This window comes from Nicotiana tomentosiformis, chromosome 5, assembly GCF_000390325.3.
Source record: "Nicotiana tomentosiformis chromosome 5, ASM39032v3, whole genome shotgun sequence".
Taxonomy (NCBI): Eukaryota; Viridiplantae; Streptophyta; class Magnoliopsida; order Solanales; family Solanaceae; genus Nicotiana; species Nicotiana tomentosiformis.
In genome coordinates, this window is record NC_090816.1 from 109,990,392 (window position 1) to 110,007,066 (window position 16,675).

At 34.9% G+C, this 16,675-nt stretch overlaps 2 protein-coding genes across 3 annotated transcripts; both read left to right on the forward strand.

The window, feature by feature from the left end:
* The first annotated feature begins 1,668 nt into the window (after positions 1-1,668).
* On the forward strand, positions 1,669-3,669 carry LOC104120352 (stress enhanced protein 2, chloroplastic). The gene is made up of 2 exons (XM_009632099.4): positions 1,669-2,066; positions 3,193-3,669. The coding sequence occupies exons 1-2, from the start codon at positions 1,752-1,754 to the stop codon at positions 3,460-3,462; spliced, it is 585 nt and encodes a 194-aa protein (XP_009630394.1). The 5' UTR covers positions 1,669-1,751; the 3' UTR covers positions 3,463-3,669.
* A 3,448-nt stretch (positions 3,670-7,117) lies between these two features.
* On the forward strand, positions 7,118-16,274 carry LOC104120353 (4-alpha-glucanotransferase, chloroplastic/amyloplastic). 2 transcript variants are annotated; one of them, XM_009632101.4, is made up of 16 exons: positions 7,118-7,707; positions 8,690-8,752; positions 9,610-9,698; positions 9,817-9,877; positions 10,177-10,255; positions 11,550-11,584; positions 11,676-11,834; positions 11,938-12,014; positions 12,466-12,605; positions 12,691-12,722; positions 12,800-12,874; positions 14,102-14,174; positions 14,277-14,365; positions 14,585-14,629; positions 14,729-14,881; positions 15,737-16,274. In XM_009632101.4, the coding sequence occupies exons 1-16, from the start codon at positions 7,345-7,347 to the stop codon at positions 15,839-15,841; spliced, it is 1,638 nt and encodes a 545-aa protein (XP_009630396.1). In that variant the 5' UTR covers positions 7,118-7,344; the 3' UTR covers positions 15,842-16,274. The 2 variants fall into 2 exon arrangements, with proteins under 2 accessions (XP_009630396.1, XP_009630395.1); XM_009632100.4 differs by having other exon boundaries at positions 7,119-7,707; positions 11,448-11,584.
* The last annotated feature ends 401 nt before the right edge of the window (positions 16,275-16,675 follow it).

A 16,675-nucleotide genomic window follows, 5' to 3' on the forward strand; every position in this document is an offset into this window, starting at 1 on the left:
TGAAGAGAAAAAGAAAAAGCTTGAACCGGCCAAAAACTTTAACACTTACCACAACGTTTTGGAACAAATACGTTGAAATTAAGAGAGATAATCGTGTTGTGAGAGAATCGTGGTTCAACAATGGCGAATACAATCTTGTTGTGAGAGAGAGATCATGGAGAGAGAAAGAAGATATACCGTGCGGTGATTTTGGGAGAGAATAACTGAAAGAATGAGAGAGAAAAATAATACATAGCGTATTTAATGCCTTAACGGTAGTGTATACCATAAATACATATTTTATTATAAATGTAGTTATAGAAAATAATATTTTAAAAGAATTTTTATTTATAATAAATAGGGCGTAAACCTTGATAAAATTTCCTTTAATTAACACTAAACTAATTGAAGTGATCATAAAGGTAAATTTGACAAAAAGTTTATAAAGCGAGCCATTAGATAACACCAAGAAATGAAGGCTGCATCTTTCGCAATTAAACCTTAATTAGGTCCACCATGTATATATTCCCATGCAAATCCAAAACCACCAATCATTTTCATTAACAAAGCAAAGCCATCATTCATAGAAAGTTTTCCATCCAATAAATAATTTCTCACTTTATCCAATTCCTAGTCGTTCATTATTCATCTTGCCCACTCAACTCCTATATCTCTACTACTCTGAAAATAACGTTAAAGACCAATTCAATATCCACGTCTGCTAGTCTTCTCTGAAGCCAATAACCAAACACCACTTATACACCAGACATCCCTTTTCTTAGACGTGGACTCTTCACAATCACCACCAAAACCTAACTCCACCTCCAAGATGAGTCTGTACTCAAAATGGTCCCTTAAGTTTACGGACATGTCTATTTTTATTCTTAATAATTATCTTGAGCGCAAATGATCTTTTATATTTATTAAAAAAAAATGAGTATTTTTAGTCTAACTAATGAAACGGATCATTTAAAACTAACAAAAATGTCGTGTCTTCTGCGTGACCAAGCTAAATGACTATTATGATCGATTTTCTACCTAGCCAATTTCATTTTTTCTTCTAATCACAGCTCCTTTTTGTTCAACGCAATTTTTTTATTTTTTTTCCCGCAGTGATTCTTTTGTGTAGAGTAGTTATCTTTTTGTTTTGGTTAGTACTGAAACTGAAGAAAAAAAATAAAATTGGTGAAAATCTCTTTCATTGTCATTTTTTAATAACTCTAATCATGTGAAAAACATGTGACATTTTTGTTACTCCTTCCGTTTGAAAAATATTATCTTAGTTTGACTTGACACAAATTTTAATAAAGAAGAGAAGACTTTTGAAATATGTGATCTTAAATAAGTTATAACATTTGTGTAACTATAAAACTTTTGAAACTTATGGTCGGAAACCTGTCATAACATTTATGTGGCTATAAATACTTCTTATTAAGGAATTATTGAAATGTGCCAATCTTTTTTAAATAAACTAATAAGGAAATAATGTCAATTTTTTTTAAACAGGGGGAGTAATTTTTAGTTTCGTTCTAATATTCCGTTTGGTGGACCAAAAGTGTTCAATGTTTATAAACTTAAAAAGGATTATGTGCTCAAGATAATATAATGTAGCTTAATAAAGACTGAAATAGACAACGCTCAAAGTTAAGGGACTATTTGAGCTAAAAACTCCCACTAAGATTCCAACTAGAATAACCCCACTTTGTCAAACACTTTTGCTCTCCCACTTTTGAGGAATCATCTCTTAGATTCTTCTTCTTGTAATTTCTCCAATGGCCTTAACAGCTCGACCAGTTTTCTGTGAGCTCAAACCGCAGACTCAGAAGGCTGAACCGGCGATTTTTACGCCGGTTCAGAAGCTGAGAGTATCAGAACCAGGGCAGCTGGAGAATGGGAAAATAATGTTGCAGCCGAGGTTGACTACTTTAAGGTCATTCGGGTCGGATCCTGTCGGAGTTATCAAGACCAAGAACGGTTTTCATGGAGAAAATGACGAGGTTTCACCCTTTTTCGCAACGTTGTCGGAGTATATTGAGAGTTCCAAAAAGAGTCAGGATTTTGAGATTATCTCTGGTCGACTTGCCATGGTAATTAACTTCACTTTTTCTGGCTATGATTGGTTCTTATATTCAGTTTCAAAGCATATGGTTCAAACTGATCATGATTTAAATTTCAACTGGACTTTAAAATCTAGGTGTATTTGTGTCATTTAGAAAATCTAAGATCTGTATCAATAACGCAAAATTAGAAAAAGAAATTATGAGTGAAAATGGAATTTGCAAAGTTCATATATTATACAGGGGAGGGAGAGGAAGACGAAGTTCTCTCGAGGTTCAAAAAATATCTTTTTCATACAATTATCTTAATTTATACAGTATTCTTTTATTATTGTTTCAATCAACACCTAGGTGTTATTATTTATAATAGTAAAAAAATTTCATCAAATACTATCCGTGCGATTTGCTAATATATATTTGTAAAATATTTTTTTCGCTCGCTTACCAAATAACATGAAACATTTTTCGATAAAAAATCTTTCGTCGTGTCAAACACATAAATCACTTTTTCTTTTTCGCTGGGTGCTCCCTTCGTTAGATCAGTAAGCTTGACTAGCTTATGGGAAGCACCGTTTTTATTAAAGCTAAACGAACTTGACTTATTTTTACAATAATTAAGAGTTCATGTTCTCTGCACCGGCAATGTAAATAAATTAACACCATTTAGATTTTCTACCAACTCTGATATAGTAACTTGAAAAAGAGAGCAATAACTATTAGTAATAATTGATTGATTTCTTTTGTTTTCCACTCGATATTGAGTATTCGGAGCCGACTAAATTCATTTTTGCACCAGAAAATCCCAGATTGAGGAATAAAGTGATCAATGCTCCCTAACAAAGTTGACTCATAGATTAAATTGCATTAATAGTGAAAACATTACTTATTTAAGTGCATACAGAGGTGGATGTAGTGTTCCACCAATGGATTCAACTAAACCCATAACTTTCGACGAGGAGTAAAAATTTGTATATAAAAATTCATTAAAATTACAAAAATAGTAGATATGAACCTATAACTTTAAAAATATAATGGGTTCAATGTGTAAAACCTTAAAAGTTGAACCCATAAGGTTTAAATTCTGGATCCGCTATACCTTTATAATCAAATCAGTTATATATCCACCAGTCCACATAAAGCTCAAGCTTTTGTCCAGATTGTTTTTGCAGCAACAGTATCCATGGAAGTAGTGACTGGAAATTCTCTATTCAGAAAGACGGATTTTCAAGGAATAGCTGAAGCTGCTGGGGTTTCTATTGGTGCTGTAGCTTGTGCTGCCATTTTTGCATGGTTTTCAAGTTCTCGCAGCAAAGTTGGCCGAATCTTCACAGTTGGTTGCAACACTTTCATCGATTCCCTAATTGATCAAATCGTCGATGGCTTGTTCTATGACAACGAGCTCAGTGATTGGACTGACGATATCTAGGTTTCAAATATTGAAAATAAAACACCAGCAATGAGAACATAATCAAAGAAAGAAAACTTACTTTATATATACTGAAAAAGAAAGTGTTATATATAGTTTTGTGTATATATAAAACTTATTTTATGGAAGGTTTGAAGCGTACCGTGTGTATGGACTTATATGAATGATGTAATGATTAGACCTGAGCTTATTAGTTTCTTGTGAATATATACATACACGCACGGTATACCATCATTATTATTAGTATTATATAAAGAAGCACAAATAAACCTTAAAAAGAGAGCGATGCCACAAGTGAAAAGGCATGGTAAAATGTAATAGTCATCTTTCTTTGTGGTGAACTACTCTCACTTTATGTATTTTTATTTGGGACTTAGAGAATGTATTGTCCTCTTGAATAAGCATGATGTTTTATGTGCAATTTTAAAAAGAAACTAGCTAGCTACACTGACTTTTTAGTGCAACTAATATGCCTTTCTTACAATTTTATGTTATCTTCTTTTCTTTGTTTACTTTGCCTTTGCTTTTTTTCTTCTTCTGATGACGACGTTTATCTTCTTGCCAAGATTTTTACTATAGGTGGATCTAGGATATTAAGTTTATGAGTACCTGTAGCTTCATGAAGTTAATAAACAATAATAATCGGACCAACAGACTAGTTTTCGAGCTAAATATTTTCATATAATGTTATGAACTCAACTCAATACATACAGGAACAGTTCCTCGATTAAACTTCCATAAACTGATTACAATGAAAATGTAAAGGATAGAGTCATAAACTAAGAAAATAGTAAGAGAAACGGAGATGGGGGAGAGTAGAGTCACAGAAAGAAAAGACGAGGGAGAGAGACCAGAGAGAGGGGAAGTTTCTAACAATATTCAGCCTATCCCACTATCATATAACCGTGCTATTTAACTAACCGAACTTCATTTCGCATTTCAGCGGCTAAGCCCATCAATCCGGGTCCCAAATGTAACTTTCCAACCCATGTGATGGTTTCTTCAATCCTTTCCTTTCGCTTAGTGGCTTTCCATGCCCACTATCGTCAATCCCAACTTGCACGCTACTTTCATTTGGCCCAAGCCCAATATCATTCATGACATATATTTAATGATTTTTTTTAGTACAAATACAGAATCTATGCAAAAGTTATTAGGTCCAAATGGACCTGTAACCTTTGCACTAGATCCGCCCCTGCTGTCATTTGCACGGCAAATGTGTAGAATAAGGGAGAAAAGGAAAAATTAGGAAGTTCAATACTTTTATTGTTAAGGTTAATTAATCATAATAACGTGAAAAAAAGAAGAAAAAAACGTGACCAGTATTGTGATTTAGAGCTATTTTTGTTTACAGTGTTTGGGAATATTTCTTTCACGCGGTAGCAACGCAACTTTGGCCTTGTTTGAAATAATTTGGAGCATTTTTCAAGGATAAACCATTCCTTTAATTTTTGTTCAATATGATAACCCTCTTATTGACCAAGTTATCCAAATTGGCAACATCTAACGTGGTATATTCGGTGATTCATTATTTATGTATGCAATACCAACTAATATAGTTCTTCAGTTTCTTCTGAACAATTGTTAAAAATTACGCCTTTAGTCTTTTGATTAGAGTAGGGGTCGTGAGAGAGCAGAGCGTACCGCCCTGCCATAGTCACGAGTCAGTTTATAGTCGCGGCTGTTGTCATAGTCAAAAAGGTTGAAATTTCAAGGAAAAAATTTCAAATTGGAAGAGCGATCCTCCCGGTGAACTGACCGTACCCCAAACCGAACAGTTTCTTCTGAATGTCTACACATTTTTCCCTTAGAGTTTCAAGCTTCTATCATGCATTTGCGCACAAATGCTTAGCTTTTAACTCAACCCTAATGTAGTGCTCGTGTTTGCAAAAGTTATCAGAAAATTACATGTTTTTCCCCCTTACACTTAGATCCTCACAAAATAAGCTTTAGAATAGAGTATTACACAGTAGGATTGATCACAGTGTGACATAGAGTACTTGCATTTTGCATTCCTAATGTATACACTAATTTTTTTATTTGGACCCTAGTTAGTGCACAAAACTGGAGGTGTAATTTTGGTCATTTGCATATTATCTGGTGGATAATTATTACACGTGATAAAGTGTGAAATCAATGAGTTTGAGTGTTAGAGGATGATGAGAACTCGAATAAATTCAACATCTTCTTTGCCCCTTTAGTTATAAATTATTTTATTTTTAATTTTTAAATAAAGATGAAATACATTAGAGAGCAAATTGTAAAAGATAAGAGGGTAAGATGCAAATAAAAAACGTGATAGTATATATTAGGGGTGTAAAATGCAAAGAACTCTATTAAATATGAACTGTCCTCGCCTTCTTCAATAGTATCATATGAGGAAACGAATCTTCTTGCCGCTTTCAACTTGAATAGAAGAATGTGATCCGATAAAGATAAGTTGTATTTTTTACAAATATGCAGTAACATTAATAATTATACCTCAGTATCAAGCAAAGTTAGAATTGAGAATATAAATCTCTAGTTCTACAGTTCTTTGTTTAAAAGGGCAGCCCGGTGCACTAAGCTTCCGCTATGTGCGGGGGCCGGGAAGAGCCTGAACCACGAGGGTCTATTGTACGCAACTTTACCCTGCATTTCTACAAGAGGCTGTTTCCACGGCTTAAACTTGTAACCTCCAGGTCACATGACAACAAATTTACAAGTTACGGCAACTCTACGGTTCTTTGTTTAATGTGTTAATTTTATTGATAATCACATTACTAAAACAACATGGGTAAATGATTCAAAACATAATCTCCCATATTACATGTTGCATTTAACTGATAATTGATAAAACAAGATGTGTCACCCCTAAAACACACACATATTTGTAAATAACACTACACTCATTCAACAAAAAAAAGTTTATTTCAAGAGATTGTTTTTTTATAATCCGTCCAGATGACTCCAGATAACTAATTCAACTTAAATTGTGATGGGATTTTTTGGTTTAACTAACTTTTCAATTATTATACATGTTTCAGTTTATGTGATTTTATTTAACTCGCACATGCATTTTCTAAATTTATATTCTTAAACATGTTATTAAATTTGTGTGATTTTAAAATATATGAAACTTATGACCTTAATATGTCATAGTATTTATATGATTTAAACACTTATCATTAACATTTAAAAAGTATAAATTAATTATTTTCAAATATGAAAGTGTGTCATTTTTTTGAAACACAGAAACTATAAGCAAAGTCACATAAATTGGAACTTAACCTGCATCTCGAATATATATTTTTTCGACACTACTATCTTAAGTGGGCGTTTGGACATGAGAATTGTAAAAAAAAATTTAAAAAAAAAGTGAATTTATTTTTTAATTAAAAATAATATTTGAAAATTAGAGTTGTGTTTGAACATAAATATAATTTTGGGTTGTTTTTGAATTTTTGTGAGTGATTTGAGTTAAAATAGCTTTTTGGAATTTTTAGAATTTTTAAAGAATTCTAAAATTTATTTTCAAGCGAAAAGTGAAAATTTTATGGACAAATACCGATTTCGAAAAAAAAAATGAAAATCTTTCCAAAAAAAAAATTCTTATGTTCAAACGGCAAATATGTACCAAGTCAAAATGGTGTGACCGAAGGGGTAATAATATGAGGGTGCAATCACGTGCTTCTTGTCCCCCAACTCAACTGCTTCTCCCACTCTTACTCCACTCTGCTCTTTCATTTGAAGCAAAAACGGCAATCTCGATTTCAGAAATCAACCCCACTTTTTCCAATCAAAATTCTCATCCAAATTTCGTATATTCTTTGTAGAAAGCTCACATATGTGACCAAAATCTGTTAATCTTCTCTCATAATCACGTTCTTGGGTTCATCATCAATGGCAATTCACACTTGTTTCTCAGTTATCCCCTCTTATTTCTCTTCACCCAAACTGCAATTTCCCAAGAATAACAATTCTCAATCTCCTGTAGGAATCTGGTCAAAACCCAGTTTCAGTTTTGATATGAAAAGATCGTTTGTTGGGGTACGGTTTCAAAATGGAAACGTGCCTTGTGTGGGTGAGGACTTGCCGATTGAGTATGCTGATTGGTTGCCAAAACGGGACCAAAGTGATCGTAGAAGAGCTGGAATTTTGCTACATCCGACGTCGTTTCCTGGACCTTATGGTATAGGGGACCTTGGCCCTCAGGCTTTTCAGTTTCTTGATTGGCTTCATCTTGCTGGTTGTTCACTGTGGCAGGTTCAACTTGCTCTTTTTTTAAGCTTTCTGGAATTGGGAAATTTGCTGCATTAGTGTTGTGCTATAAGCAAAGCGAAAAAACTTACTACTCCATCCGTCTCAATTTATGTTTGTCAAGAAAAGAATACATTTGAAATTGGTGGTCTTAAACATGCCATAATATTTGTATAACTATAAAAGCTAATGATAAACTAAGAAGTTTAAAGTTAAATTATTTTTATTATAGGAAAATGTCATTCTTTTGGATGACTAAAAAGTAAAGTATGTCACATGAAATGGGAAAAAGGAAGTACTATATTTGGTTGTGACATTTTGGTTACAAGCTTGTAATTCTATTATGTTACTATGCCAGCATGAATTTTTCATGTCAGTAAATTTTTTTTTTAAACCTCTTTTTCATAGTAGCATGGAACATACAGGTTATGTATTGGATTTTATCAATCAGATGAAAAAAAATGAATAAGAATTAAAATCTTACCTTATAGTAATCTTTTTTTATCTATCTCATAAAAAAAATTAGTTTCATCAGCTCATGTATGTAGGTGTTGGAACCTACAATAGTTGATGCCTGGACTGTAATTTGTTAGTATTCGGAAAGGAGAAAAACAGCTCACTCACTTACTAATAAAGGGTTGAGAAGTACCTTTTCCGATTATTTAGCTTTTTCTTTTGGTCCAAAGTTTGTACTCTCTTGCATGCTTCTGATTGTCTTTGTAATGAATGTTTTGGAGAAGCTTGTTGTCTCAAGTTATATGGTCTGGAACCTCATAATGGCATTGGTTGTTGTATATGTATATCTTGATTGCTGTAGTTGGTATGCTTTTCAATTTTTACTTGAGAATATAATAGCCTACTCTTATAATTGAAGATCAAGATCGAATCTCACCCTTTATCCAAACAATGAACCCAAACTGGTTCTAATTTTCTCATAAGTAACTGGAAACTAAAGAAAAGGTTCAGGAATTTCTGTGTTTGTTTGCAGGTTCTTCCACTTGTACCGCCTGGAAAGAGAGGCAATGAAGATGGATCACCCTATTCAGGCCAGGTGACATGAATTTTTCTTTTTACGCTTTGAGTGAGTTGGGCATCTTTTATACATGACATAGAAATTCAATAGAAAGCAGGAGAAGCTTAACTTTTCTTTGAAGAGAATTACTGAGTATTTAGGATAAAATTCTGCAATATGAACCTAAGTTGCTCCGACACGGCAATTTAGGAGCCGCACCCGTGTTGACATGACACTAGTATGGGTGTGGGAATGGGATCTGTACCGGATTTGGTCAAACAATTTTGGGTACTTTGATCACGGCGGACGAAAAAGTTCGAGACGAGATACAATTTGATTCCCGAAATCAGAACCAAAACTAGGATAAATTTGAATAAAATAGCATATATTATTTAGGAAATCAATCCTTTACTTATCTACAACTTGAGAATAAAAAAGAAATTCACACTTTACAAGCTATACGTAAGTATTCCACAAAATTTCTCATAATTTAGAGATATTTTTATATTTATATTTTTTTTTGAATTATTTTTAGCCGGATCCCCGCACCCGTATCCGGATCCGGATCCGTATCCCTGAATCTTAGAATTTACATCTCGAAGGATCCGACTTCTAGATCCGCACCCGTGTCGGACACCCGCACCCGTGTCCGAGCAACTTAGATATGAACTGCCTGAATATGCACATTCAATGAGGCAAAACTTTGAGATTTTGTGTAGTTTGATTCATGTTATATCCGGTTCATTCTCTTTGCAACTAAATTTATCTGATTGAGTATTCATACGGACAATGACATGGATCATTGCCTTTCTGCTGATGCTGTAGAGATCTTGAAAAAATCATATTGTTCATCCTTTGCAACATTGAAATGACAGTTTATCAATGGTTGCTTTCAGGATGCAAATTGTGGTAACACCCTTTTGATTTCTCTTGAAGAACTTGTTGATGATGGTTTACTGAAGAAGGAGGAACTTCCGGAACCACTGTGAGCCTTATTATAGCATTCTACTTAATATTTATTAGTATTTCTGAACATAGAAAATTTATCTGGAGCATTACTTCACATCAGCATTCTTATTGTTTGGTTTTTTATTGCTCTGAAGACCTATGGATCGTATCAATTACTCAACTGTTGCTGAGATAAAAGATCCTTTGATAGCCAAGGTAAACAATGAGCAGACACTTGTTGCTAGTTCCTCTTTTATTATTTAACATAAACTATAAGAAACTATGGGTTGGAAATTACTTTCAAAAGAAGGGTTTTGAGTGAGGAAAAGATACAAATATTTCCTTTCTCTCCGATTTCCTTGCATGTCTGCTTCATAATGTCAAATTTTTATTCTTCTGCACTCAAGCTTTCCCTGTCTTCTTTTTCATTCTCACTATAGATAAATAATTGTTTCCCTTAAAAAAATGATAGAGGAAATGATCTTAAAGGATAATTTCTTCATTAATCATTTTAGGCAGCAAAGAGGCTTATCTCCAGTGAAGGGAAACTGAAAGAACAGCTCGAAAACTTTCGCCGGGATCCAAATATTTCGAGTAAGATAAACATATTTCATTTCTTGATTAGTTGAAGCATGGTCTTTCAAACTGTAATATGATTCTTCCTCTGTTTGGTTGCTATATTAGGGAAAGGAGAAGTATTGCATTTTATGTCAGTAACCTTTGGTAGATTACATGTCAAATCCCATGGGTGTATGTAGAAATTGAAATAGAGTTTCTTGAGAGGATAGGCATACTGATTAGTATGTACTCTTTGTCCCAACGGACTGTCCTGCTTTCTTTGTTGGGTCATTGTAAAAAGTGTTTTTACTTTCTTAACAGAGACTTCTTATCTACAAGTTTAATATGAACCATTTTTGTACCAAAAAATCGGCTAACGACAGTTAAGTGGTTAACTTTAGTTTTTGCTTTCAGAATCATCAGCATAACTTTTAAAGATGATTAATTTTGCACATTTGAGGAATCATCAGCATAACTTTTAAAGATGATTAACTTTTTGGTGCACCCATGAGGTCCCTACTTGTATAGATAATTGGGTGTCTTTTGTAGAGAATCATGTTTTGATGTGGATTCTCTACCTTTTGGTATACCTCTTGTATACAGGAGTTCTCCCATTATTAATAATATCATTTACCTTATTAAATAGAAAACATTTAAAAATGACTTACACTAATATGTACAGTCTGTCGTTTATTTCCTCCTCTGCTTGCCTTCTTTCATTGAACAAATCGTCTTTAATGTAATCCCAATGCTTACAATAAGTTCTTTATCTGCTATGTCTCTTCTCTCCTAATCTTTTTTGTTTGCTAGCTGAAGTTTCAGAGCTTATGGGTTTTTCTTTCTTGAAACCAGTAGTAAATTATGCCCCCCCCCCCCCCCCCCCCCAACACACACACACACAACCAACAACAACAACAACAAAAATAAAAGAACCAGAAAAAAAAACCGAAAGAGAAGAATATATTCATGTGAAAGGTGAGGGGCTTGGCTAGGAGGGTGTACCTGTTCAGCAACAAAATCATACAATGTAAGTAGCCGTTAGTCTTCCAACACAATGAACTTTTGGTGCAGTTGCAGATGGCATGTGTTTCTGTTATTTTATATATATTCACTTTAAAATGCAAAATAAGGAAAAAGTCAGAAAATGGGAGGACATAGTAACAATTATTAAAAGTGGTTCAGTTGCTGCCTGTTATTGCTAAACATCATTTATTCAAGAAAAATGCAGATTGGCTAGAGGATGCTGCTTATTTTGCTGCCATAGACAACTCTTTAAACACTATTAGCTGGTACGATTGGCCTGAACCATTGAAAAATCGTCATCTTGCAGCTCTAGAAGATGTTTATCAAAGTGAAAAGGATTTTGTAAGACCTCTTTAAATCTTTAAATGCTGACCAAGTTGGATCCTTGAAATTGGGCAAACATGGAACGTTGATCTAATTCTACCTGGAACAGATTGACACATTCATTGCACAACAGTTCTTATTCCAAAGACAATGGCAAAAAGTTCGTGACTATGCACGATCAAAAGGAATCGGTATAATGGGAGACATGCCAATATATGTTGGATATCACAGTGCTGATGTTTGGGCCAACAAGAAACAGTTTCTGCTGGTTAGTATCTCTGTTGACCTAGTCGGTAAATAAGTTGGTGAGTTACACCTCTACTAACTTCCAATGCCTTCTGATCTGCATAAACCATCTATCTCTTTGGCAGAATAGGAAAGGTTTCCCTCTTATAGTTAGTGGTGTTCCTCCAGACGCCTTTAGTGAAACTGGTCAACTATGGGGCAGGTTAGTGTTACTCAGAGACTGGATTGTTAACATTTCTTTTATCTGAAAAATATCTAGTTGAGTATGGAAGTATATATAGTTATTGCTTTTAGAAGATATACTTGGTGGAAACCCATCGTTTTAATTGACTTCAGGAATTCTTTTTTTTTGATGACCGAGAAATCCGTCTGGGGCCGATCCTTTGGACCAACCGCAGCCTTCGAAACTCGGTGGATAATGGGCCCGCCCCTCTACCCTTCTCCACTTAAATACCAGGCTTTGCTTTGCATGGTGTGGGGGCTTGAACCTGTGACCTAAGACACAAATCCACCACCCTTTGCCACTTGAGCTAGGCCCTGGGGGCGACTTCAGGAATTCTTACTGGCAGATCATATCTAATTTCAATATTAAATTGTCAATTGTTGTGCTATCCACTACTTACTTTGATTTTTTTTTGTTTTTTGCTAAAAAGCCCTCTCTATGATTGGAAAGCCATGGAGAAGGATGGATTTTCGTGGTGGATACGCCGCATTCGACGTGCAACGGATCTTTTTGATGAATTTAGGATAGATCACTTTAGAGGATTTGCTGGATTTTGGGCTGTTCCTTCTGGTAACTAATGTCGGATGTTTACGAGCTTGCATGTAATTTTTTATCAGTTGGGCACTCATGTAATTTTTATAATCCATACTTGCAGAAGCAAAAGTCGCTATGCTGGGACGGTGGAAGGTCAGTTCTGTTCATATTTATTTCATGTTTTGTTCTTAATATGAAAACTATCTTAATGTTTTATTTTCATGGCTTAGGTGGGACCTGGAAAACCTTTGTTTGATGCTATTTTCCAAGCTGTTGGGAAGATCAATATTATAGCTGAAGACTTGGTATGTCTAAGGACAGTATACATCAGATTTTCTCCCTGAAATCTCTTATTTTGCCTTGATGTCTGTTTTAATGGCTCCTACCGATCAAAAAGAAATGTCTGCTATAATGGCTCCCTGGAGCATTCTTTTGTAATATGGTAGACATTTAAATGGTCGAACACTCCCAATAACTTCACCTTTTAGGAAGTAAAACATAATGCTTTAGAAAAGATACAAAGGAGAAAAGCCGATTGCATGTAACCCATTTGTTAGGCAATTTCTGGCTGTGTATTGGTTAAAAGCAATAATTTGACAGCAGATCTTCATGATCATGTTTGTGTGCAAGCAAAGTTACTCTATATTAAAGCCGTTTATCTTTCATTATTTTCTTTCTTTTAGCTTCATTCAAGCATACTTAATTTCTCTAATTTCAAAGTGAGCCTCAGTCTAGAACAAACTGTGATGGCCATGTGAGCGTAAATAGCCTTTTCCTATTGCATTTGGATTAAGCTCCTAACACCCGTTCAAGTTGAATATCAGTTTCATGCTTATGTCAAATGTAGTCGTTGTAGATGAATTTAATTCAAGGTGAAACAATGAATAGGCTTGTGTTTGCATCTGCAAGCTGAGTTGCATGGTCCATGCAATTGTATGTCTGCTGCGGTGGAAATTTTTGAATAAGTCATATCTATATCAAGGAGTTTAGGTTGATCTTTGTAGGTTCATTATCACACTGAACATTTGTGAGCTAATTAAGTGATGGGAAAGGTATAATGGCATCTATTATTTCGGAGATATTAAAGTTTAGAAGATGTCAGGGAGATCTACATTCATGCATACATACATATATGAATGTGTGTGTGTATACATATATATGTATATTTAATTACTAATCAAACAACATATATATGTATGTTTTATAAAAGATTTCATTAAATATATTTTCAATATGAGTGTGTGGAGCATTCTTGTTTTTATGCCAGTCCTCTCAACTACCTACAAAATGGTACTTTCTTTACACCAAATACATCTGTTTGCTCTTTCTGGCTAAACAGATTTTGGATTTAATGATATCCAGTTAAGTTATTACATCCTGATGAGACTAGTTTGTACTCTGTCCATTTGAATAGTGTCTTGGTAGTGTGTAAGTGGCTTTTTGGAAGGTTAGAAGATAACTTTCGATGTGTTCAAGTAGTTTTGTTGCTTTATTGCTATATCTTCTCATTTCTTAGTAATTATAAATGACAGGGAGTAATCACCAAGGATGTTGTTCAGCTTAGAAAGTCCATTGAGGCACCTGGCATGGCCGTACTCCAGTTTGGTAGCTATATCCTCTGTTGACCTATAGAATGTGTACAGAAAGTAGTGCCTGAAATTTTTGTGGCAATATTCTTGGCATAAACTTGTTCTTTGTGTCATTCAGGATTTGGCAGCGATGCAGAAAACCCTCACCTGCCTCACAATCATGAGCAGAACCAAGTAGTGTATACTGGAACTCATGATAATGATACGGTAATCATCGGTGCTTGATCTTGATTTGTTGTGTTTTCCCCCCTCCCTATTATAAATATTCTTTTTTTGCATAACAAAACCAGAATTGCTGGTAGTTACACTTCTCCCAATTGTTTTACCTTTTACTTTGTTGAAAGGTTAAGATAGTTTAACTGTTTACGCTAGAGAAAAAAGTTTGTCCAATATTTCTAAGCATTTTCTTTTCTTTGCATGTCTTAGACCCGAGGTTGGTGGAACATCTTGCCACAGGAAGAGAAATCCAATGTTAGTATGATGAATTGACTATACTGTGTGGTCCTTTTCTTTACATAACATGATGACAATGAGCATCAGTTTGTTGATAACTTTAAACTGCTGTATCAGGTATTAAAATATTTATCAAACATTGAGGAAGAGGAAATATCATGGGGCCTGATCGAAGCTGCAGTTTCTTCTGTAGCCCGTATCGCAATTATACCAATGCAGGATGTACTTGGGCTTGGGAGTGAATCCCGAATGAATATTCCAGCAACTCAGGTAAAGAAGAAATCTTTTTATATGTAGTGACCAGTGAGTGACCAGAGCTAGCTCTTTATCACGTATAGGCTGGTTGTTGGAAGAGGTAGGTTGAAGCTAGATTAGTACTCTAAACCTTCTGTTTACTGTCAATTGCTCTTGGAGGCATATCTGAAGTTATCGTCCTGTTTCTGTTGTTTGGTCAGCTAAGTGAAGTAGGAATGTTAGATAACTCTGTAGACTCTTTTCTTCCTAGTTGCCACAGTTTTTGGTCTGCGTTCACAGTTTCCTCATGTTTAACTGTTTGTGTATATTCGTAGCTTATAGCTTCTGGTTCCATTGGCACTTTGGAACTCTTCCAAGTTTCAGCTTTTAACCAAAAAACTGTTTTCTTGACTGTTGAATCTCATTAACTTTTCAATAGCCTAAGTTCTGATGGCGTCTAGCAACCACATCAATATATTAGCATTTACTTGTTTTATAGTGAAACTTTGTCATTCTTGCTATCTGTTAGATGAGGAAATGAGTCCTTGTATGATCCTGGGCAATCCTCACCTCATGAAAGTTGATTTGGGCTCAAGATCCATTCTCTTGCATGGTAGCAGTGTGAGACTTATTCGTGTTCTTGGTTTACCTAATTTTGGGTCACCATGTTATATTGTCCACGCTTTAGATGTCAGGTCCGTGTGTGTAGGGGGGAGGGGATTACATTGTCCCGCATTAGTTGAGGGAATGAGTTTTCTCTTCTTGTACGGTATTGGGCAATCATCCCTCAATGAGCTAGCTTTTGAGGTTAAGTGACGCTCGAGGTTCATTCTCTTAACAATCCTTAATTGTGATATCATTTTCTTTCTTTTGTTTTTCCGTTAATTGCAGTTTGGAAACTGGAGTTGGAGGATTCCTAGTTCTACCAGCTTCGACAGCTTGGATGCGGAAGCAAAGAAGTTAAGAGATATACTTGTAACTTATGGGCGGTTGTGATGACGAATGATGGTTAAAAGATGTTAATGTGCTCTCATGCATGCTGCTTCCTGCAATGTTTGTGCGCAAGATGGCCGCACATTTTCATACCTGCAGGACATTCTTAGGCTCGGTGCACAAATTGGTTAGACCATAAAACGAGATCCGCATACCACATTGTTTCCGCCACAATTAACTGCATCATCACGACGAAGGAATGCCTGTATTTTCTTTTTTCTGATCTTTAGGCCCCCTGGGGAAGCAGATAAGCAGACTAAAACACACTAGGAGTTCTATTATTCTATATTAGTTGGTAAAAACTACTGATGCTAGAGCCGTGCCATATTTATGCAGAAGTATGTCAAATTTTAAATCTCATGCTGTTCTAAAAATATAATAATGCATCTCTTTATGGCATTCCTATTTGGTGCAAATGACACGAATGTTACTTCTAGTTCTGTCTCTGTTTTTCCACGAAGCTCATTTAAGAAAGTATAGTTCCTTAAATATGATTCTTTTGGACTTTTTTCATATCTTTTTTCATGACAAACTTGTTTCCTTTTTTTATTATCTTGTTAAGCATTAAACTAACTGAATGAAATATATCTTTTCTTCAAATCATCTATTTTTAAAACCATCTCTTCCTTGAGTAGGATAAAACTACAAAAGTAAATGAAATAAGCAATTAATTATTGATGACTTATTGATAAGACATACATAGCATGCCTTTCATCCTAATTAAAGTGAAGGTCTTGCTGTTACAGAATTAATAGACTAGGGATGGCAAACGGTGCGATGTGGTTCGGGGGCAAACCCGTGAAGATTTTGCCCTGCCCCACCCCGTTCCACCCCATC

Coding starts and splice junctions, on each gene's coding strand:
- LOC104120352 (XM_009632099.4), top strand. CDS start 1,752: ATGGCCTTAACAGCTCGACCAGTTTTCTGTGAGCTCAAACCGCAGACT. Junction 2,067..3,192: donor TCTCTGGTCGACTTGCCATG/GTAATTAACTTC, acceptor GCTTTTGTCCAG/ATTGTTTTTGCAGCAACAGT.
- LOC104120353 (XM_009632100.4), top strand. CDS start 7,345: ATGGCAATTCACACTTGTTTCTCAGTTATCCCCTCTTATTTCTCTTCA. Junction 11,835..11,937: donor ACAAGAAACAGTTTCTGCTG/GTTAGTATCTCT, acceptor TCTCTTTGGCAG/AATAGGAAAGGTTTCCCTCT. Junction 12,875..14,101: donor ATATTATAGCTGAAGACTTG/GTATGTCTAAGG, acceptor TATAAATGACAG/GGAGTAATCACCAAGGATGT.